Source organism: Leptidea sinapis, chromosome 1 (assembly GCF_905404315.1).
Source record: "Leptidea sinapis chromosome 1, ilLepSina1.1, whole genome shotgun sequence".
NCBI lineage: Eukaryota > Metazoa > Arthropoda > Insecta > Lepidoptera > Pieridae > Leptidea > Leptidea sinapis.
In genome coordinates, this window is record NC_066265.1 from 2,545,649 (window position 1) to 2,566,810 (window position 21,162).

A 21,162-nucleotide genomic window follows, 5' to 3' on the forward strand; every position below is an offset into this window, starting at 1 on the left:
AGATTGCACAAGCTTTTAATGAACATTCTTAGTCGTAAAATTTTGTCAACAACTAATGAAAGAGCAAACACTAACTGGAACAAGCCGAATCCAATTTTTATGAAACCATCATCGCCTACTGAAATAAATAGTATCATAAAAACACAAAAAAATACAAATAGCACTGGGTTTGATGAAATTTGTACCAAAGCAGTAAAATATGTATCTGATATAATATTGCCAGTTTTGTGTCATATTACAAATCTATGTGTAGAGAATGGTGTATATCCAGATAATTTAAAAACTTCAATTGTGAAGCCACTCTTTAAAAAACAAAATACGGAAGACATGGACTGTTATAGACCAGTTACACTTATACAAATTTTCTCAAAAATAATATAAAAGTATATTTGTAATAACTTAAACGATTATTCTGAAAAGAATGAAATATTAAAGGAAGAGCAAAAAGGCTTTAGAAAAAAGCAAATCAATTAATTTAGCAACATACCATTTCTTGAAGGAAGTCATTACTAATGTAGATAAAAGAGAGCATGTATGCGTACTTTATATGGACCTCACTAAGGCATTTGACTATGTCGACCATCAAATATTATTGGATAAGCTAAGCGTGTACGGGGTTAGAGGAAACAGTTTATCACTTCTAAAATCATATCTAACGGGGAGGCAACAAATGACACAAATAGCGAGGTTAGTACGGCATGATAAAACAGAAACACCATATATATCGGAGTCAAAAACCGTAACCACTGGAGTACCGCAGGGAAGTATATTAGGTCCATTGTTGTTCATAACATATATAAACGATTTCCCTACGGTAACCAACCATGAGATTCTATTTGCTGACGACAGCACAGTGATATTTATAGGTGAAAATTTAAATTCTTTTGAAAGTGACATTAATAATACTATAGGCAATATTATAAACTGGTTGAAATGTAACAATTTTATCATAAATCTTGACAAAACTAGCATAATGACATTTGTAAATAGACGCAATAAAATAGCATTGAACATTAATTATCTAAGTAAAAAAATATCTGAAATAACACAAACAAAATTTTTAGGCCTACATATTGATGATTGCCTAAATTGGATAACCCATATTGAAAATTTGTGCATGAAGCTAAATAGATTTTTATTTGCATTGCACATGCTGTCTAAAGTAGTAAACCAGTCCGCAGTGTTAGTAGCTTTTAACGCATATGTCACATCAAATATTCGGTACGGGGATTCGGTAGGGGGATTTTGGGGAAATTCCACAGATAAGGATAGAATCTTTAAATGTCAGAAAAAATGTATAAGTGCTATCTAGAGCTATTTCATTTAAGCCCTACTGATTCCTGTAAACCATATTTTGATCAATTTAAAATACTTACTTTCCCGTGCCTTTATATATATGAAGTGCTAGTATTCATTAGAACAAATGATCAACTATTTAGTTACTCTGATAGTAAACGCAGAAAAAATAAGATATATTTCACGCAGCATACAACGGCACTTTTTGGTAATAGTATATTTAATATAGCTCCTCTGCTATATAATAAACTACCAGCATCATTAGCGGACAAAAACTTAAATATTAACTCTTTTAAAAATAAAATTAAGGGATTTTTAATGACGAAGAAATATTATTCAGTTAAAGAGTATTTAAAAGACATGAATCTACCGTCATTAGAATAAGTTAATTCAGATATTTCAAATTAACATTTTTAGCAAGCAATTTTTATTTTTCACATTTTTATAATATTATAATGGATAGACTTATGAATAATTTGGTTTTTATGTAGTATGTTTTTCACTGCAAACTTAGAGCAAGAATTGTAAAATATTATTTTTGCATGCCTACCCGGCAGATTGTTAGCTCCTATGATTATAATGTAACACCAATGTACCCACTCAATCTATGCAATTAAATGACTTGATTTGATTTGAATCGCCAGATCTAGCCCCAACTTACTACCATTATTCCAAGATTTTGCATTTTTTAAATGTTAATAAAATTCTTCTCGAGGAGCAATTCAAAATACCATCACAGATTTTGCCAGATTAAATAGTAAAAACACCGATTAAATAAACTATAATATTCACCTTACAAAAAATTGGATTTTTCTCTCGAAACCCCTAATAATAATAAATAAAGCTTATAATATTTTGTGTATACACTTTTTCAAAGTACTGGTTCCTGATAAGTCCATGCTTCGTGCATCGCCCTTAATAAGTTTGTAGTTTGTGGTTTTCACGACGCCATTTTAACATTTAGAAAATGTATGGCCAAATTGCGAAAGAGAGAGAACGGAAAGGAGTGATTTAAAATCTAAAGTTTGTGTTTAGTAAGATTTTTAGTTTTTTGTCTAAAGCAGCAGTATAATGTAAACTCTTAAAAATTTATGAACTTGTATTTTTTATTAATTGTGCATTAAAAACTCATCGTTCTAAATATAAAAAGTCAACAATAAAACAAATCAGCTGTTATCCGTCAATCGATGTCAACAAGATTACATAATTTTGTTTAGGAAAACAGTAAAGTTTTTATTTTAGGGTTTCGTATCGAAATTGCCGAATATGTTCTATAACTCAATTACATTTTCACGCAAATTATTGTGCTGAACTGAAACTAATAAACATATTTGAATATAATTCTTATATCTGTATAATGCAGACCAATTTATCTAGTAATGGCTCGTAATAACTTAATAGAATGCGGTGGATTTTATTTTATACATAATTTTGACTCAGGAAATCTTGGCCATGTCGAAAGGGTGCCAACAGAGCTTATAAGTGAGTACAATGTCAACAATTAGGACAAATCACTTATCTTATTTGAACAAAGCATCGTACGTATTTTAATTAATGATTACATTTACGAAATATTTGAGAAGCAAGAATTAATAATTACCAGTAGTATTATGGTGTATAGTTTAATAAGATATTTTTTACAGCATCAACTGTGAATGCAAAAACAAATGTAGCAGAAGCACCAGATTATGAGTTTAATTTGTGGACAAGACCAGATTGTGCTGGAACAGAATTTGAAAATGGCAACCGATCCTGGTTTTACTTCGGTATACAAGCAGCCGAACCTAATGTGCAGGTATTTAATATCAAACTACATAATATATATTCATAAAGATTAATGTGCTGTTAGATTTGTATTAACTTTCTTATAATAAGGTGACACTGACTAGCATGAATTTCACATGGTGACAAGTGCATTTGTGTTACATGCATGAATGGGTGCCATCCACAATCCTTAAAGGCCGGCAATACTCTTGTGATTCCTCTGGTGTTGGAAGAGAATGTAGGTGGTAGTGATCACTTAACACCACATGATTGTACACAAATTTTTCCTCCTTTTCCATAAAAAAAAATGCTGAATCTGCAACTGTACTTGTCACCATGTAACATCATATATCAAATCTCAGTAACTAGCTAATACATCATTCAGCCTGAAATACAGATAGTGCTTGCACACTAATGAACTGAAACTAAAGCTGAGATCTATAGAACTTACTCAGTCTTTACTCACATAAAACTTAGCTAAGTGTGATGAAATGTGATATTTACTATTGCATTGGGCTGTCTTAGCTGAAGCTCAGCAAAATTTCAGCTGTCACATGACTAATACAAAATCAAAGATTATGCTAAGCTTACACTAAGCTAAGTTTTATGTGAGAAAAGTCTGAACAAAGTCTTATATGCTCTATGGATCTCAGCCTAAGAAAAAGACGCTCTCTTGAGGCTCCTTTGCACAGGATACTGGCTTGATTATGGGCACCACAACAGCGCCTATTTCTGCTGTGAAGCAGTATGTGTAAGCATTACTGTGTTTCAGTCTGAAGGGCGCCATAGCTAGTAAAATTACTGGGCAAATGGTACTTAACATCTTATAGCTCAACATGATGAGCACAGTTGTAGTGCCATTCAGAATTTATGGGGTTTTTCAAGAATCCTGAGTGGCACTGCATTGTAATGGGCAGGGCGTATATATTACCATCAGCTGAACGTCCTGCTAGTCTTGTCCCTTATTTTCATGAAAAAAAAATCTGCTGGTTGTCCTAGGTGAGGCTGAATCTGATAAACCTGAACAAGCAAGGCAAGATGTATAATCAAGGTATGGCTCCAGTAACACGAACATTACCTGGGAAACCCCAATGGGAGAGGATAAGGGATCGTCCAATACATACTGTAAGTAACAATAAAATTATTTGTATAATACAATAAATCATTTAATAAGTTAGCTAGAGCTAGGGGCTCTTTCATAGGTCTTGGTATTAAATTATACAATAAAATACCGGATATATACTGTCTACTAGTACCACTACTAGGACTCACTGAGCACAAATTCAAGAAATATATTAAAGCTTCTTTGGACAAATAAGGCTTATTATCATATATAGACTATAATGATGCATGGTTCTGTGCAGGTCACCTAAAATTGTATAATATTACTAGCTGACCCAGCAAATGTTGTATTGCCGATATTAAAATCGCAATACAAAAGTAACTTTTGATCGTAGATGGGTGAAAATTTGAAGTTGTATGTATTTTTTAATGCTGACTGACTCATAATCAAACAAATTTAAAAAAAATGTCAAATAAATTAAAAAAACAAATTTTGTGTGGACCATCCTTAACATTTAGGGGGATGAAAAATAGATGTTCTCAGACCTACCCAATATGCACTCAAAATTTCATGAGAATCGGTCAAGCCGATTTCCGAGGAGTTCAATGTTTAACACCATGACACGAGAATTTTATATATTAGATATTAAATAAGCTAAGTTGTTATATGATTTAAAAGATGGGCTGGGAGTTTCTTATCCCCATGTTATTTTATTTTATTCAGGACAACAAACAATTACTTGATAACTAATTGTTGAAATAGTTAATTATTTGTACAATCAACCCCGTTATCCATGACTTACTAATGATAATAGGGTCATGAACAATCTTATTTATAAACTAAGCTATTTATAAACTAAGTACTTAACTACTACTTATATACTAAGTTTATGACATGTTTCCTGATGCAAAGATTTTTAAATATTATATGACAATTTTCAATGCTTCATGATATTTTTCCAATTGTTGTTGCAATATGTTATGTTATTGTCACTCCTTATGGTAAGTAAATATATTTCTATTCACACAAATAAAATTTGAAAAACAAAATTTTATGAACGATGCGGGATTCGAACCCACGACCTACGGCGTTCCATGCCGGTGCTCTAACCAACTGAGATAACCGTTTGAGTACCGCCTCGTTATAAACGGAACGCCGGAGGTCGTGGGTTCGAATCCCGCATCTTTCATAAAATTTTGTTTTTCAAATTTTATTTGTGTATTAATCCTAGAAGTGAGAGTTATCACTTTAAAAACATAACATATTGTTTATATTTCTATTTCTTTTATTATTAATAATAATTTTCATGCTTTGAAACAAAATACATTAACTGAACGAATGGCTTATAGGAAAAATAAAATATTTTAAATTAATAAAAATTGGACAATATTTTAACTGTTAATACACAACAGTTTTATTTAATATACAGTTCAGAATTTTTAAAAAAAAATTTCGTTCAACTGATTTTTGATGTAATAATAGCTTTTGTTTATGACAATAAGGCACCAGACGGGCAGGACATTCAGCTGATGGTAATTGATAGACCATGCCCATTACAATGCAGTACCACTCAGGATTCTTGAAAAACCCAAAATTATGAGCGGCACTACAACTGCGCTCATTTGCTCAGTAATATCACTAGCTACGGCGCCTTTCAGATCGAAACACAATTATGCTTAATACACTTCATTACTACTTCACGTAAGAAAAAGGCGCCGTTGTGGTACCCATAATTTAGCCGGCATCCGGCAGGGTGCTGGTATCCTTTTATATCCAAGGGGTTCTGGTCTAAAGCTATATTAGCCCTCATAATTAGAACTACTCCTGTATGTGGATGACAGGACATCATAATATGAGCAAGGAACTTCATACAGTGTCAGAGAATTGTGACTTGAGTGTAGGTTTATTATACCCCCATAAGATGTTCCTGACCTTGCCGATAGATTCTCCACCAAATAGACATCAAGTACGTAGATCAGTTCAATGGAGCTATCTATAAAAATTTATATATGATATACTGAAAAGGGGCAATATATTTGCTTATTGTGGTAGAAATATTAGGGAAATATATTGTTTCTTTGCAGTACTAAAAGAACAAAAGTGAAAAAAAACAGCATTCAGCTTCACTGCCCATAATTCTTTCGCCTAGCCAAATTTGGTAAGAAGATGTTAGTCCAGTTATAGATTTTCGTTCTAGAAAGATCCCACTGTGTATCTCAATAGTCCAAGAGCCTGTAGTAGCTCTAGAGAGGTTAATCTCCTCAATCTTCACGTATCTATTCTAATAAAATAATAACTTATTTTTTTGCACCAAGTACCCGGTTACATAATCTCTGAATCTGACTTCGATGATGTCACATCTTCGCTTTGTTACGGTATGCAAAACTAGCTAGGATATTATAATAACTAAACTAGCGGACTCGACAGACTTGTGATGCTGATTATTATTATTATTATTATAATGATCAAAAATTTATGAAAGAATGTGGGTTAAGTAAAAAATTCATTCATTATTCTGGCAGTCTTATTATAGCGACATACAACAACAGAAACTACTGAACTATTAGCAACAAAACGTAACAATGAAAACTTCTAAAACATAGCAGTGAAAGTACGAAAATATCACGACATGTACCTAACGGTAATAAAACTGCAAAACGTACTGACACAACAGGACGAGCGCGAGGGGGTGAAAGGGGAACAGGAGGGGGTCTTCACGTTACACACACACACTTAATTATTAAGAAGTGCCGCAACACGTCAAATCACTCAATCAGATAAAATTTTATTAGACAGGACAGTCGCTTTTTTTTTGTCTACAACAGATTTCTATGAAGCAGTAAAAACAAACAACAACAAAAATAGTGTGTGTATACTTATGCAAGAAGTTATTCTTCTTTGTCGTAATAAAACAAAAATCCTTAATAATAATTATCCTTTCGCTATTTTACGTTTATAGAAAAAACAGGTACAACCAATGAAAGTAAATCAAATCAAAATCAGTTTATTCACGTAGGTCACGGAAATGACACTTATGAATGTCAAAATAAATAAAATATTTTGCTTATTGAATCTATCGCTACTTCGTAAAGGGTTGAGCTAATGAGAAGAAGTAGCAAGAAACTCATTGCCACTCTTTTATATCAAGATTTACAGATCATTTCAATTACAATATGATATGTAAAATGTAAAATGATGCAACAAACACACTACAACAATACATATTATTATACCGCATAATTTAGTTAAGTAACGTGTAATTAAATATCATTAAATTATTTTTATACAATTGGGGAGATTTTTTTTTTTTTTCTAATTTTAAAACTCATATATATATTGAAATTTATTTAATTATCGTCCATTGGTTGTGGTTCAGTAGACATATAAGTGAGGCTTGGTAGCTGAAGTATGATACAAATGGTATAGTTGACCAGCTAACGTCAGGGTGTCGAATTTGCGTGACGATGTGCTCGCGCATCGTAAAAATTCACTCTGATTATATTTCCTCAAAAACTAAGGCTGGGGAATCGAGCGGACCTAAGTTACCTCTCTCGTACAAGATCGCTATAGTTTTAAGTCAGAAGTAGAAGCATTTTTAATTTATTACAAATATAATACAATTTTCTTTACAAAAGTATGTTATGTTAAATAGTATTAGTGTACAATTAATAAATTTTCGTACATTTTTATCTAGATTGAATGATTAGCATGGCTCCAACTAAGTAAAAGTTAGAGGTATTTTAGTATTTTTTTTTGCACTGTCTATAAAAAATAGAAATGTAAATAAAAAATGAATTTTCTTCTCATATTCTCTAGATGTATAATTATTTTTTGTAAGAATATAAACCGTCAAGAAATGGTTTCAAAAATTATATTATTTGGCGAGTTTTCGGGATAGCAGACATAATTTATTTGTTACTTTCAGACGGACGATAACACGTTCACGCTAAGCTTCAGGTATCGGACGTGCGACAATCCAAAAGCGACAACATTTTTCGCGTTTACGTACCCGTTCTCATTTGCGGAGCTGCAGATTGCGCTGAACTCTATTGACCTCAAGATGCTGCCGATACCTCCCTCGCAGTCGCTGGATGACATCTACTACCACAGAGAGTGTCTCATTTATTCTCTTGAGGGTAAGAGTCCAGTCATATTCAAATATACAATATCTATTTTTTTTTATGGGATAGGATGACAAACGAGCGTACGGGTCACCTGGTGTTAAGTGGTCACCGCCGCCCACATTCTCTTGCAACACCAGGGGAATCACAAGAGCGTTGCAGGCCTTTAAGAAAGGTGTACGCGCTTTTTTGAAGGTACCCATGTCGTATCGTCCCGGAAACACCGCACAAGGAAGCTCATTCCACTACTTAGTAGTACGAGGAAGAAAGCTTCTTGAAAACCGCACTGTCGAGGACCGCCACACATCCAGATGGTGGGGATGATATCCTAATTTGTGGCGTGTCGTGCGAAGGTGGAATTATTTATGTAATTCAAAGACTTTCATATATATTAGTAACAATATTTCTTATGAACTATGTTAGTATCAATAGCCAAATATATTTATAAACTGGTTACTGGAAGGAGCAGTCAGCACTGGCAGCAATCATCTTTAGTATGCTGTTACTGTTAGCGATAGAAATGACTGTACAATAGCGATAGAAATGACTTGTAAATATTGTATATTTTTATTGAAAAGAGAGCAAAAAAAGAATGCTGGGAGAGTTTCTTGCGCCGTTTCTTCTCTCTTAGAGCGCCATTTTTTTCCGAAGCGGTAGTAGTATCTAGTAGTTATTAGAAATGACATCAAAAATCAGGAATCAATTTTGAGAAAATAAATGCCTTATGCCTTTTACTACTAAAACGGAGACGCTGCAACATGGAGACCGCTTTTTTGCGCATTGAAACTATCCACAGATGCATCAGCAAACATTCGAGAATCACTACAACGCCACGGTAGCCCCAACAGCCTCCGAACTGCATTATTATCTGTGACACGTAGAACGCTATAAGCCCCGCGTGTATACGACGCACCCACAAGCCACTCGAGTAAAAACTTAAAAAGACTGGTAGAATGCTTTGAATAATAGCATTTTAACATTATTTGTGTGTTCGAGCAAACCTGCGGGCAAGCATAAGCATAACTGACAGCTTAATATCGATTTTAATATTACATGTCAGATAGTTCGGTAAACAGCAGTATAAGGGACTACGCGCACTTATTCAGCTTTTTTCCTTAGAAAACAACAATTTTGTATGGAGACGTGTACGCGTCGATTCAGCTTTCCGAGTCCATTCTGCTTTCGCGGCAAACCAGCATAAAATGAGGATTAATGTGTTTTTATTATCCGACTGCTATAGAGAGCGTTCGGCGCCGTTCCGCCGCGTACAGCACTGTTCGCTGTCGTATGCGGCGCAACAGCTATTTACAGGGATGGTTCGATGCATCGATTTGACGTAATCATTATGCACGCAAAGATTAAAGAGTGCAGACGTGTTTTATATTTATTATTCTCATTCTTACGACGCCGTACGCGGCTGATAGAAGCAGAGCTGTATAAGTGTGACCAAAATCGTTCAGCGAAACGCGAATGGAGCTGAATAAGTGCGCGTAGTCCCTAAGTCCGCATATAAGTACATTACTACACAGTCCGGCCGTCAGTAAAATACTTCTTGCTGATATTAAAAATAAGCTGGCATTTTTATATCTTGTTATATCGCTCTAAATAGTCACGCCACGCATTCACATATACCTATAAGGATTATTCTCAAGTGATGCCGCACAATGTAGGAAATAACAAACAAGAGTAGTAAACTAGTTGCTTACCTATGTAACAGCACGTCATACTCGATCTTATCGTGTGAGACATAAGGTCGAAATTCCTTACGCTGGTACCTATCGAATAACTTGCGAACGACGTGACCTTAGTGATAATAATATAATAGGGATTGAAAAAAATATTCTTTCGTATGAAAAATAAACATTTTCTGCAGAGTAAGCCCGAAAATGAATTGTTTTCGCACTCAACTCGAACCATTTGACCGCGTGCAACACAGGGCTGCTCGATATTTCGGGGATCCAGTGCTCTGTGAACTCTATAACCTGACGTTGCGTAGAGACGCCGCTTCATTGTGTTTCTTCTTACAACTTCCCTAGATTGAAACATGAAAAAAATTACATTGAAAGTGCTGCCACCTATTCTATAAGTTACACTGCAACTTCACCACGAATGCGATAATTTAACATATATGACAGGTGGAGCTAGTAATAGTAAGAAACTTACTTAACTTACTTATTTAAGACTTGACTATGGTGTTGTAATCATTTAATGGCTCTCCTTATTTAAAGGTGACTGCTGAACTTAATAAACGAATAATAACTTCCACCCACACAAAACAAACATCAATATGCATTAAATACGGTCTACAACAATAGTAAAAACTGTAAACCTAATTAGCGCCATCTAGCGACGGTACGCTAAGAGCGTAAAATTAACGCAGCGCTATCTCTTGGCCTGGGTACACTGATTTTACAAAATAAAAACATGAGTTGCACATCTATCTCTAGTATATAGTGTATTATCTATGCTTCTAACGCATCTATCACGGGGAGTGTTCTAAAGAGCTGTTAGACTTGCCGCCGAATTACACCTTCGCACTACACGCCACAAATTTAAATATCATCCCCACTATCTGGATGTGTGGCGTTCCACTACAGTGCGGTTTTCAAGGCACTTCCTTGTGCGGTGTTTACGGGATAATGGGACATGGGTACCTACAAAAAAAGCGCTACACCTTCAGCGGCAACGCTGCTGTGATTCCTCTGGTATTTGCAAGATGTGGGCAGCGGTGATCACTTAACATCAGGTGTCCCGTAGGCTGGTTTGCCCTCCACTTCCATAATAAAAACCAAAGTTGGTAATACTATTGCAGCTTTCGTAGAGATATTTAATTTTTGAGTAAATAAAATACAGCCATTATACATTTGCAGGAAGGCGCGTTGATTTGTTAACAATCTCATCTCTTCACGGAATAACTTCTGAGAGAGAAGAACGACTGAAAAACTTGTTTCCTGATAACCAAGATAGACCATTTAAGTTTTTGAATAAAAAGGTAAGGTTTTCATTTAAATATATTTTATGTGGATCAAGGCCCAAAGTTTAGATAATTTATATAAAGATATACGGCCGTTTTCAATATCGCATCTCTAGTAACGGATATATTGCTATCACCGTTTAATGACAAGATCTTATCTATCCATAGTTGTGTCCAATATACATGTAGTTACATTATTACTTATAGTCCAATGCTATCCGTCAATAGGTTATTGAAATGTGAGTAAGCGTAAAAGGATAGATTTTTCTACCTCTAGTAAGTAAGCTAAGGATAGATAGATTATTGAAAACGACCGATAGTCTGTTTCTGTTAGACAACCAATAAAAACAGGCCAGATTTAATAGTTTAGTGTGCGTGATTAGTTACATCTTACACTCATAATTTGTATGACATTGCTCACAATAGAGGTTAACTCAAAATTCAATTATTTTCGACGTTTTCACAGCTGTCATAGTCCATCTAGATGTATAAATTATATAAGGCCCAAAGTCCATAATATCAGTCCTCAACAAACGACCATATAGGGCTCAAAATATGATGGTTAACTTTGGCCGTTTGAAGAAATAATGTCTTGTTTACTGAATTTATTTTACTTCAATTAACCAAGAACGGAGTAATAATCGCTTGCTTATTGGGTTCAAAGCTCGGGAGACGATAAGACACATTGTCAATAATTATGGTGTATTGCTCTTTGTTGATTATCTAGAACTTTCCTATTGCATGTCAAGTGTGAGTTGTTGTATGGCAAAATCGAAATTGTTCATTTTATTTTATTATTAGTGGTTACAATAAATTTAATAACATAACTCTTCAAAGATATTTAATCCTCATAGTTATATTCTACGAAGATAATTTGGAGGTAATTTAAGCGATACCTTACGCTTTACCCGACTAGGCTATAGGTATAGGAATGACCTTGTAAGATTGCATGGATAGTGGTGGAGCGCCCAGGAGCACTGACAAATGTCAATAGATTCTCTGCAGTTCTGCCGTGACCATGATCCATGCAATGGGATCGAAATGTCAAGTTTATAATTTAATGTCATGAGTGAGTCAGTTGTATTGATTGTCAAATCAAATCAAAATTATTGATTTAGGTCAAGGAAACGACACTTACGAATGTGAAAATTTTTCCTTTTTTTTACATTTACCACCTTCGGAAAAGGTTGAGGTGTAGTGATAAGAAGTGGCAAGAAACTCATTGCCACTCTTTTATATCAATATTTACAGCAGTATCTTTTTACAAATAATAATATATGCAAAGTGATGCAACAAAAACACTCAAACGTCAAATACTAAATGCCTTACACGCTTAAGTAAAAAAAAGTAAATGTAAATTAATAAGTGAGAGTTATTGAGTACGTTAGATGCATCAACCCACACACACATAAATAAATTAAGGCGTTATGCGAGCATATAACTAGCGATTATAAATAATATAATAACTTTAAAGTTTAAATTAAAAAAAAAAAATACAATAGACGATGTCTCTGATCCACGATGTAAAAGTTTTCGCTTGAATGTGTTAGAGCAATTAGAAATAATAAAACATAAAAATAACATGTTTACATTGTTGAATGAACAAACAAATTTGGTCCCTTCACCATTGTTACGTATCTCTTCCGGCCTATTTAATTCAGTCTCGTGCCAGAGTTTGGCGAGTCAATCTCCTAAGGATGCGTGTAGAGGCGAAACACGTGTCGAATTGTTTAAAGACAAATATTGACAGAATTAACACTAAAGGAAACCCAAAACATTTGGATAATTACTACAAATGTGTGTTGTGCCAATCTTGATGAGTGTATGAATTTTCAGGTAATTTTTATATCAGCACGCGTACACCCAGGGGAGACGCCCTCCAGTTTTGTGTTCAACGGATTCTTGAACTTGCTTCTGACTAGAACCGATCCGATTGCGATACAACTAAGGAAACTATACGTGTTTAAAATGATCCCATTCCTGAACCCCGACGGTGTCGCTAGAGGACATTACAGGACGGATACGCGAGGGGTTAATTTAAACAGGGTCTACTTGAACCCCTCGCTAACGCTGCATCCGACTGTATATGCCTCGAGAGCTTTGATAAGGTATGAATGAATGAAAACACTTTATTGCAAAAAAAAATTAAAATTATAAAATTTGTCCATAATATAAAAGTTATGGTAGCACTATTAGACTACCTTATCGCTATTTTACAATTTCTTCCGGGTAGCCTTAAGTTGTAGTTGACAAAAGGCAATTAATTAACATACATAGGATATCCTATGAGCAATATATATATCAGCGCAAAAACTACAACACACCTATTATAAAAGAGGAATAATTAGTGTTAATAATTTTACTCTAAAATTAATTCGTAAATCATTATTTGACGTGCACTATTGCACTATTGCACGTGCGCAGAGCCCTATAAATACGGCCGCACTGTCGACACTCGAGGTATTCGTGCTCGAGCTGTCGTATGGTACAGTATGTACCTTTATGGGACGTCGTTACGCTGCGCGAGGAATATACGAAGAAGATCAAAGTATTATTGCAGTTTTCTTTCGATGATCCAATTATGAGCGATCACCAGCAAGTCAACAATTATTATGTCAGCAATGCTGCATTGCTGCAACATTTATACTTGTAGACATACGCACAAAAGAGGAGGGAAAAAAATAGATTTAACGACTACAAAAATAATTAATTAATAAAGTATATCGCACCTCAATTATTTTGAATTATGAATATATATACCTGTAGGTATTGGGAGTCTATTGGGCTATAAGGTCAATGAACGTAGCGTTACTGCTCACATTGCTGACAGTAGGTAATAGAAGTAGGTTTAAAATTTTGTTTTTTAACTGGGTACTAATTTTTGTAACAGAAATATTGCCCTTTAGATTAACCCAACAATTTGCCTAGTGTTTTTTACTTATTTTTATCTCCGCAGAAAACCAACCGCAAGCTAAGATTAAGTTTATAACCTAATAACATTGATAACTTTACAGATACCATCATTTTGGATACGAAAAAGAAGAAGATCCTTTCGAGGATACAAAAAGCTTTAGAAGTATATCAAACATAAGCGAATGTGCAGAGGTATTGTATTGGTCATAAACCTTTTACATTTTTGTGTACGTTGACCTTAAGGACAATGATGTACCAAATTGTATGTACTATCGCTCATACTATTTAAGATTTTTTTTTTAATTATTTGATCAAATATGGAAGCGATGGCTGGCCCATGCGTCGAAGGGGTGCTACTTGTGGTGGCAGGATGATCCTTTTGCTAGAAACTCTGCTGCTCCTTGTTTTTATTATTTAAGTTATTTTATTTTTATAATCGCTAATGAAATAGTCGCAAAATACCTTTATTTTTGGAGTGTGTGGATTGATCCATCTACTGTTGTACTCAATAACTCTTGGTTTTACGTATAAATTTACATTTACTTGTTTCGACTTACTCGTGAAAGGCATTTAGTATTTGATGTTTTGAGTTTGAGTATTTTTGTTGCATCATTTAACATAAGTTGTAGGTAATTGAAATGATTTTAACGTTTGATTGAAACGCTGGAAATGTTGAATACACAGAGTGGCAATGATTTTCTTGCCACTTCTTCTCACTAAAGCTCAACCGTTTCCAAACTGGCGGTAAATATAGAAAGGAAATTTTTTTTTTTTGAAAATTCATAAGTGTCATTTCCTTGACCTTCATGAATTAAATGATTTTGATTTGATTTTAAATAATATACCTTTGTAATCGTTGCATTTCTCTTCGTCATCTAAAATTTTCAAATACTCTGGCGACAGTATCCTCCCTACTAAGTAGGAATGTAACGTATCGTATATACATTTTATTGCACTTCATTCTTCATCATAATATTATTATGAACTTGCGAAATCTCACAAGTTTTTGCCGTATTTGAATATTATCTATGTAAGTTTCAAATTTACAGCTTCTAGACTCAAAGAAGAAGAAACCTACAAATAAAAACAACAGCCCCAACAAACGCGACAAACAGAAGCCGATAATGGGAACGAAATCTTCAACTACCCTCAAAGCTGTTTCTGCGGACAACTCCAAGGAAACGGCTTCCTTCAGTGGCGAGGCGGCTCATTTAGCCGACCAGGTTTGTGTGTATATAACACCTCATTTGGGGATTTTATTTAGGTCTATGCTCGGAGTTTTCCTGCGAGATCGAATTAGAAATGACGATATCCGTAGGAGAACTATAGCCCAAATTATTGCGAAACGAAAGTGGCAGTGGGCAGGGCACATAGTTTGACGAAGAGATTGCCGTTGGGGCGGAAAAGTCTTCGAATGGCGACCACGTACCGAAAGACGCAGTGTTGGCAGGCCCCGGACAGGATGGACCGATGATCTGGTCAAGATCGCCGGAATACGTTGGATGAGGGCAGCGCACGACGGATCGTCGCGCAGATCTTTGGGGGAGGCCTTTGCCCAGTCGTGGACGTCTGCCGGCTGATGATGAACACCTCGTGGCCTCGAAGTTGTGGGCTGAACTGCGATACGTCCCTGTATGATATTCATAAAATTATTTCAACTTGAGGTGTATTCTCAAATACAGATGGGGACGCATGATGTGTACAATTAATAATTGATGCAATATGCGGTAAAGATTAATTAATGGATTAATGATGTTATGTTACCACAGACTAGGAATGGAGCAAACGCCCTTAGGCTATTTAATTATAACTTTTATGGTACAATACTGCTTATATTGTAACTAAATTTAAAAAAACCCACTGAGTTTTTTGCGCCTGTTCTTCTCAGATCTATACTATTTTTAATGGCTTAATGACATTCAATGTGTGTAACAAGTTAATATAATTCGTTCAATAAATGTAAAAATACGCAATTTCTATACCATAGACCACCTCAAATTCACCAGTTGATTGAGTGCGTTTTGGCTTTCACCATAAAATCACTTAAATAATGTAAAAACCACCATGCCATCGGCCATAATTGGAGAAATAATGTACCTGAATACTTTCTATACAAAAGTTTTTTGCGATAATTCAATTATTCTATTTTACGATAAAAATTGATTAAAGCTTTCCCCTCTTCCTAGCATTATAATAACGCGATAATTAGCTTTTTGTATCAGATACCAAATGAAGGTTGAGATAAGGTTAATATAGAAAATTTTCCAACAATATTCGTTATCACACTAATTATCTCATATTTAAAGTGTTTGCTTTTGTAAAGACATCGAGGTGACGCTAAGATTGCCAGTACGGTGTCCGTCAGGGTCGCTCTGCTAGTGATCTCCTTGTGTATGTCATCCGTAGTTGGGCGGAACACACACAAAGTATAGTACAAAGCGTTTATTATGAAGCTCCTCAGAAGTTTTGCTAAACTTTTTGGCTGATCGCAGTATATAGATGGTTCACGTTTCGACTAAAATCCCATAAAGGCTGGTATCCCGCGAAACCCCGTTATACCCTCTACACTGTTTCTTCGGCATGTCAATGATATATATTTATTTATTTATATGCAGATGACAGCACAGACGAGAACCAGAACGAACTTGTGTCTGAAATTGAGACTGCTATGCAATGTCTCTGAATTGGGCCGGATTAACTTAGTCCAATTGAATGCTAAGGAGACATAGCTTTATGTGTTCTCTGCTAAAAAAATTCCCGACAAACTTTTGTCTGAAATCGAGACTGTGCTATGCAATGTCTCGGAATGGGGCCGGATTATCTTAGTCCAATTTAACGCTAAAGAGACAAAGCTTTGTGTGATGTCTGCTAAAAACTGTCGCAACAAATTTGTATCGGAAGTCGAGACTGTGCTATGACTCTGAATTGGGCCGGATTAACTTAGTCCAATTTACCCCTGAGAGACGCAGCTTTGTGTGTTCTCTCTTAAAAAGTGTCCAACAAACTTGTTTTTGAAATCGAGACTGTGCTATGCAAAGACTTTTATGTATATTACTAGACTAAAAGTTTGTAATAACAATTGGACAGCGCGGGAGGGCAGAGAAGGGAGCAGCCATTGTGAATATGCCTTGCAAACGCGAGGGTAATAATAATGACAATGTTTTATTGGTCACTTCAAACAAAATCGGTGATAGTTTGTTGAATACAACGTTCACGGCTTACAAAACAGTGCACTGCGGGGCTACCATGAAATCTTATTGCGATTCAATTGACAACCTAAAATGAACTGCTTTGCTATTTCGTGCCACGACGTGATTAGAGCTATCTAATTTGGGTTGACGTCAAATCAACTGATTAAATCGCAATGGTGTCAATTGAATGTCAAAAATGATATCAACTGAATCGCAAACTGATTTAGTTCGTTCATTCATTGGTACCATGAGGTGTTATTTCAACCTAAACTGGATAGCTTATTTGTCAAAGTGACCGATTCGAAAAAAGTTAGAACGAATTACGAATGTTAGTGATTCAGTTTAGGTACCTTAACTGAACTGCATCGGATTTGCATCGCTTATTAAAAGTTGGTGGTAGGCCCTCTGGTCTTCTCGCTTGCTCGCAGTGGACTAAACGAATTGCAGCGTTGCAAACGTTGATTATAAAGTATGATAATGAACTAAAGCTTAACCTTTCCGAAGTGTTGGTACATGGTAAAATGTATATTCAAATTTAAATATTTTTATTCAATATAGGATATGATATCACTAATGGAATGTCAAAAAATACCACTCATTCGAAAAAGTTTGCCTCAAACCTGAAAAGAACGTGTGCAAGAAACTCAGTGGGCTTCCTTTTTTCATAAAAAATATGGTTACAATGTAATATCGTACAATAAATATAATAAATATCTATTTATTTTCTCCCCACAAAGATCTTAAAGCTAAAACAGTACAGTAGTGTTACATTTTTGAGCAGCTAGTATTTTGTGAGGAGCTGGTCTGTAGTAGGTTGACCCTGTATTACAGATCACCAGACTCAGGCATTTGTGGTATCATTAAGAAAGTCATTTATGTTGTAGTAACCTATATATATCACATATATGTTTTTTTTAACAATTCTTTTGAATTTCGTAATACATTTGTTTTGAACATTTTCTGGGATCTTGTTGCAAAAATGATCGCCACAAAAGACTTACTTGCTCGATTTAGCTGAGTGGTGGGAATTATAAGTTCATGTCTATTCCTGGTGTTAACGTTATGGTTATGACAGTTTCTACCAAATTCCCTTATGTGCCTATGTACATACATCTCTGACATTATAAACATTACTTTTTGGTCCTACTATAATAATAAAAAATCATAAAAAATTGTCTTTATCTCATATGCCCTAACTATTTATAGGTATGTGACCTGAGGCTCCAAGAAATACCGTCACCATCCAACGAAATTATTAAAAACACCAACTCAAAGGCTAACGACGAGGCATCCACATTGCTAACCGACAACGTACTCAGGTCATGTTTGGGATCCTCAGTCCACCTGAGCACTAGTGAAGAGCTAAACGTCCATGGCGGAAACCTGCTGAAGCCATTAAGAGAAGCCCTGAAAAACAGTATAAGCTTGCTCATGGATTCTAATAGCTCTGCGTATGTAGCATTATATTTTCCTTCTTTGTAACATAAGGTTTCTCCCATATTTTTAGTTTCCTCCTATGCAAAGTATTTACTTGAAGCCATTTTGGCATTGTTTTTCAGTTAGTAAACTAATTATCCGTATTTTTTTCTCATTTTAAAGTTCCTTTGACACTCAAATAAAATTTGAAATCGAAATTTATGAACGATGCGGGACTCGAACCCACGACCTCTGGCGTTACGTGCCAGCGCTCTCCCAACTGAGCTAGCCGTTCGAGTGACGTATTAAATCCTTTGTCAGTACTTACATCACGAGGGTTAGCTTATTCTTTGCTATCTATGTATAATGACGGATACTTGGGTGTCCTATAAGACCTAGAAGTGTGAGCGAGAGGGCAATATCGGTAATACTATTCCCTTGCTTTTACACGAGTGATTACTGACAGTATCATGTAACATTTGCAGTGAGGAAGGGGCTGTAAGTGAGGGCAAAGCTAATACGCGGGTGCGAGTGGGGTGGTGCTCTGAGTGCCGGCAGGCCGTCAATAGGTTAGAGGACTCCATACCCGGCATCGCGACCATGCTGCCCGGATACAGTGCCATGGTAACTACGTATACATTTACTTGACCATTGACCACTTCATAGCACAGGATGCCGGCTAGATTATGGCTACCATAACGGCGCCTTTTTCTGCCTTGAAGCAAATGTGTAAGCATTATTGTGTTTCGGTGTGAAGGGTGCCGTTGCTAGTGAAATTACTAGCCAAATGAAGTCTCATTTGGCCAGTAATTTCATAGCTGTGTTCCGTTAAATAAACACTCGTATATTTGTGTGTAGCTGTGTTCCGTTAAATATATACTCGTATATCTGTGTGTAGCTGTGTTCCGTTAAATAAATACTCGTATATTTGTGTGTAGCTGTGTTCCGTTAAATAAACACTCGTATATTTGTGTGTAGCTGTGTTCCGTTAAATAAACACTCGTATATTTGTGTGTAGCTGTGTTCCGTTAAATAAACACTCGTATATTTGTGTGTAGCTGTGTTCCGTTAAATAAACACTCGTATATTTGTGTGTAGCTGTGTTCCGTTAAATAAACACTCGTATATTTGTGTGTAGCTGTGTTCCGTTAAATAAACACTCGTATATTTGTGTGTAGCTGTGTTCCGTTAAATAAACACTCGTATATTTGTGTGTAGCTGTGTTCCGTTAAATAAATACTCGTATATTTGTGTGTAGCTGTGTTCCGTTAAATAAACACTCGTATATTTGTGTGTAGCTGTGTTCCGTTAAATAAACACTCGTATATTTGTGTGTAGCTGTGTTCCGTTAAATAAACACTCGTATATTTGTGTGTAGCTGTGTTACGTTAAATAAACACTCGTATATTTGTGTGTAGCTGTGTTACGTTAAATAAACACTCGTATATTTGTGTGTAGCTGTGCTTCGTTAAATATATACTCGAATATCTGTATGTAGCTGTGTTTCGTTAAATATATACTCGTATATCTGTGTGTAGCTGTGTTCCGTTAAATATATACTCGTATATATGTGTGTAGCTGTGTTCCGTTAAATAAATACTCGTATATTTATGTGTAGCTGTGTCCCGAGTCGCCGACCTGTCACTCGATCGACGAGTACAGGGAGCAACAGCGAATTCAGTATAACGAACGAGAACAAAAGGTATTGGTTGATGCTGTTGATTCATTGATATGCCCCAGTAAAGTTAATGAACACAATACAAACTGTAGGTGTCAATGCGAATTATGCACACCAAAAAAATCTTCGGCTTATACGAAGCTTAAGGAGTAACTTTGCTCACATCGATTTACTCACTAACGACATAAAAATACGTGGTATCTTTTATTAATTGTAGGTAGGGCCGGGAGTAATGCGCGGTCTTGAAGACAAGGCTAACAATATTGTGAATCGTTCATTTTGGTGTGTAGGTACAACAATACGCATAATTGTTATTTGTGGGATTTTTTTTCTTAAAATGTGTTCGGTTTCTAGTTAGTGGTTTGACGATGGTGTATAACCGAATGTCTGATAGTTACAGGAATCTGAAATTCCACTCGACCACGACAGCGTCTACTTTTGCACCAATTGCTTCAAGAAATACGTCATCACGGAGCAAGAAGAGGAAATTGTGAGTATTTTGGTATTTATCATATTATGTCAAATACGATTATATGGTTGTATGAGATTTCACTAAAAGTGTTTACAAAACAAATAAGGCTTAAGGCGGCAGTATGACTATAGAGTCATATGACTCATGTTCCAGTATCGCCTAGCTGGTGAGAGAGCGTCCACAATCCATCTCCAGGTTTCTCATGCTTTGGATGTTTGTGTTTTCCTTGCTGGTTCGATTTAGAGGCTTTCGTATGTGTATAGTTGGAATCCCC

The 21,162-nt window shown here is 35.5% G+C and overlaps 1 protein-coding gene and 1 non-coding gene across 5 annotated transcripts in view; one reads left to right on the plus strand and one right to left on the minus strand.

Moving 5' to 3' along the window:
- Positions 1-2,330: 2,330 nt before the first annotated feature.
- LOC126970036 (cytosolic carboxypeptidase-like protein 5) overlaps positions 2,331-21,162 on the plus strand; it is a 37,165-nt gene continuing 18,333 nt past the window's right edge. For 2 of the 4 annotated variants that reach the window (XM_050815718.1, XM_050815723.1), the window contains exons 1-12: positions 2,331-2,778; positions 2,940-3,091; positions 4,060-4,185; positions 8,049-8,259; positions 11,115-11,236; positions 13,055-13,326; positions 14,233-14,323; positions 15,181-15,354; positions 18,529-18,773; positions 19,224-19,362; positions 20,357-20,440; positions 20,811-20,906. In XM_050815718.1, coding sequence (XP_050671675.1) covers positions 2,676-2,778; positions 2,940-3,091; positions 4,060-4,185; positions 8,049-8,259; positions 11,115-11,236; positions 13,055-13,326; positions 14,233-14,323; positions 15,181-15,354; positions 18,529-18,773; positions 19,224-19,362; positions 20,357-20,440; positions 20,811-20,906 — 1,815 coding nt within the window. In that variant the 5' untranslated portion in view covers positions 2,331-2,675. Of the gene's footprint in view, positions 2,835-2,939; positions 3,092-4,059; positions 4,186-8,048; positions 8,260-11,114; positions 11,237-13,054; positions 13,327-14,232; positions 14,324-15,180; positions 15,355-18,528; positions 18,774-19,223; positions 19,363-20,356; positions 20,441-20,810; positions 20,907-21,162 lie in introns of all 4 variants that reach the window. The other 2 variants (XM_050815740.1, XM_050815732.1) reach the window with 2 other exon arrangements.
- On the minus strand, positions 18,961-19,033 carry Trnay-gua (transfer RNA tyrosine (anticodon GUA)). The gene has a single exon. It is a non-coding gene; the product is annotated as a tRNA-Tyr (tRNA).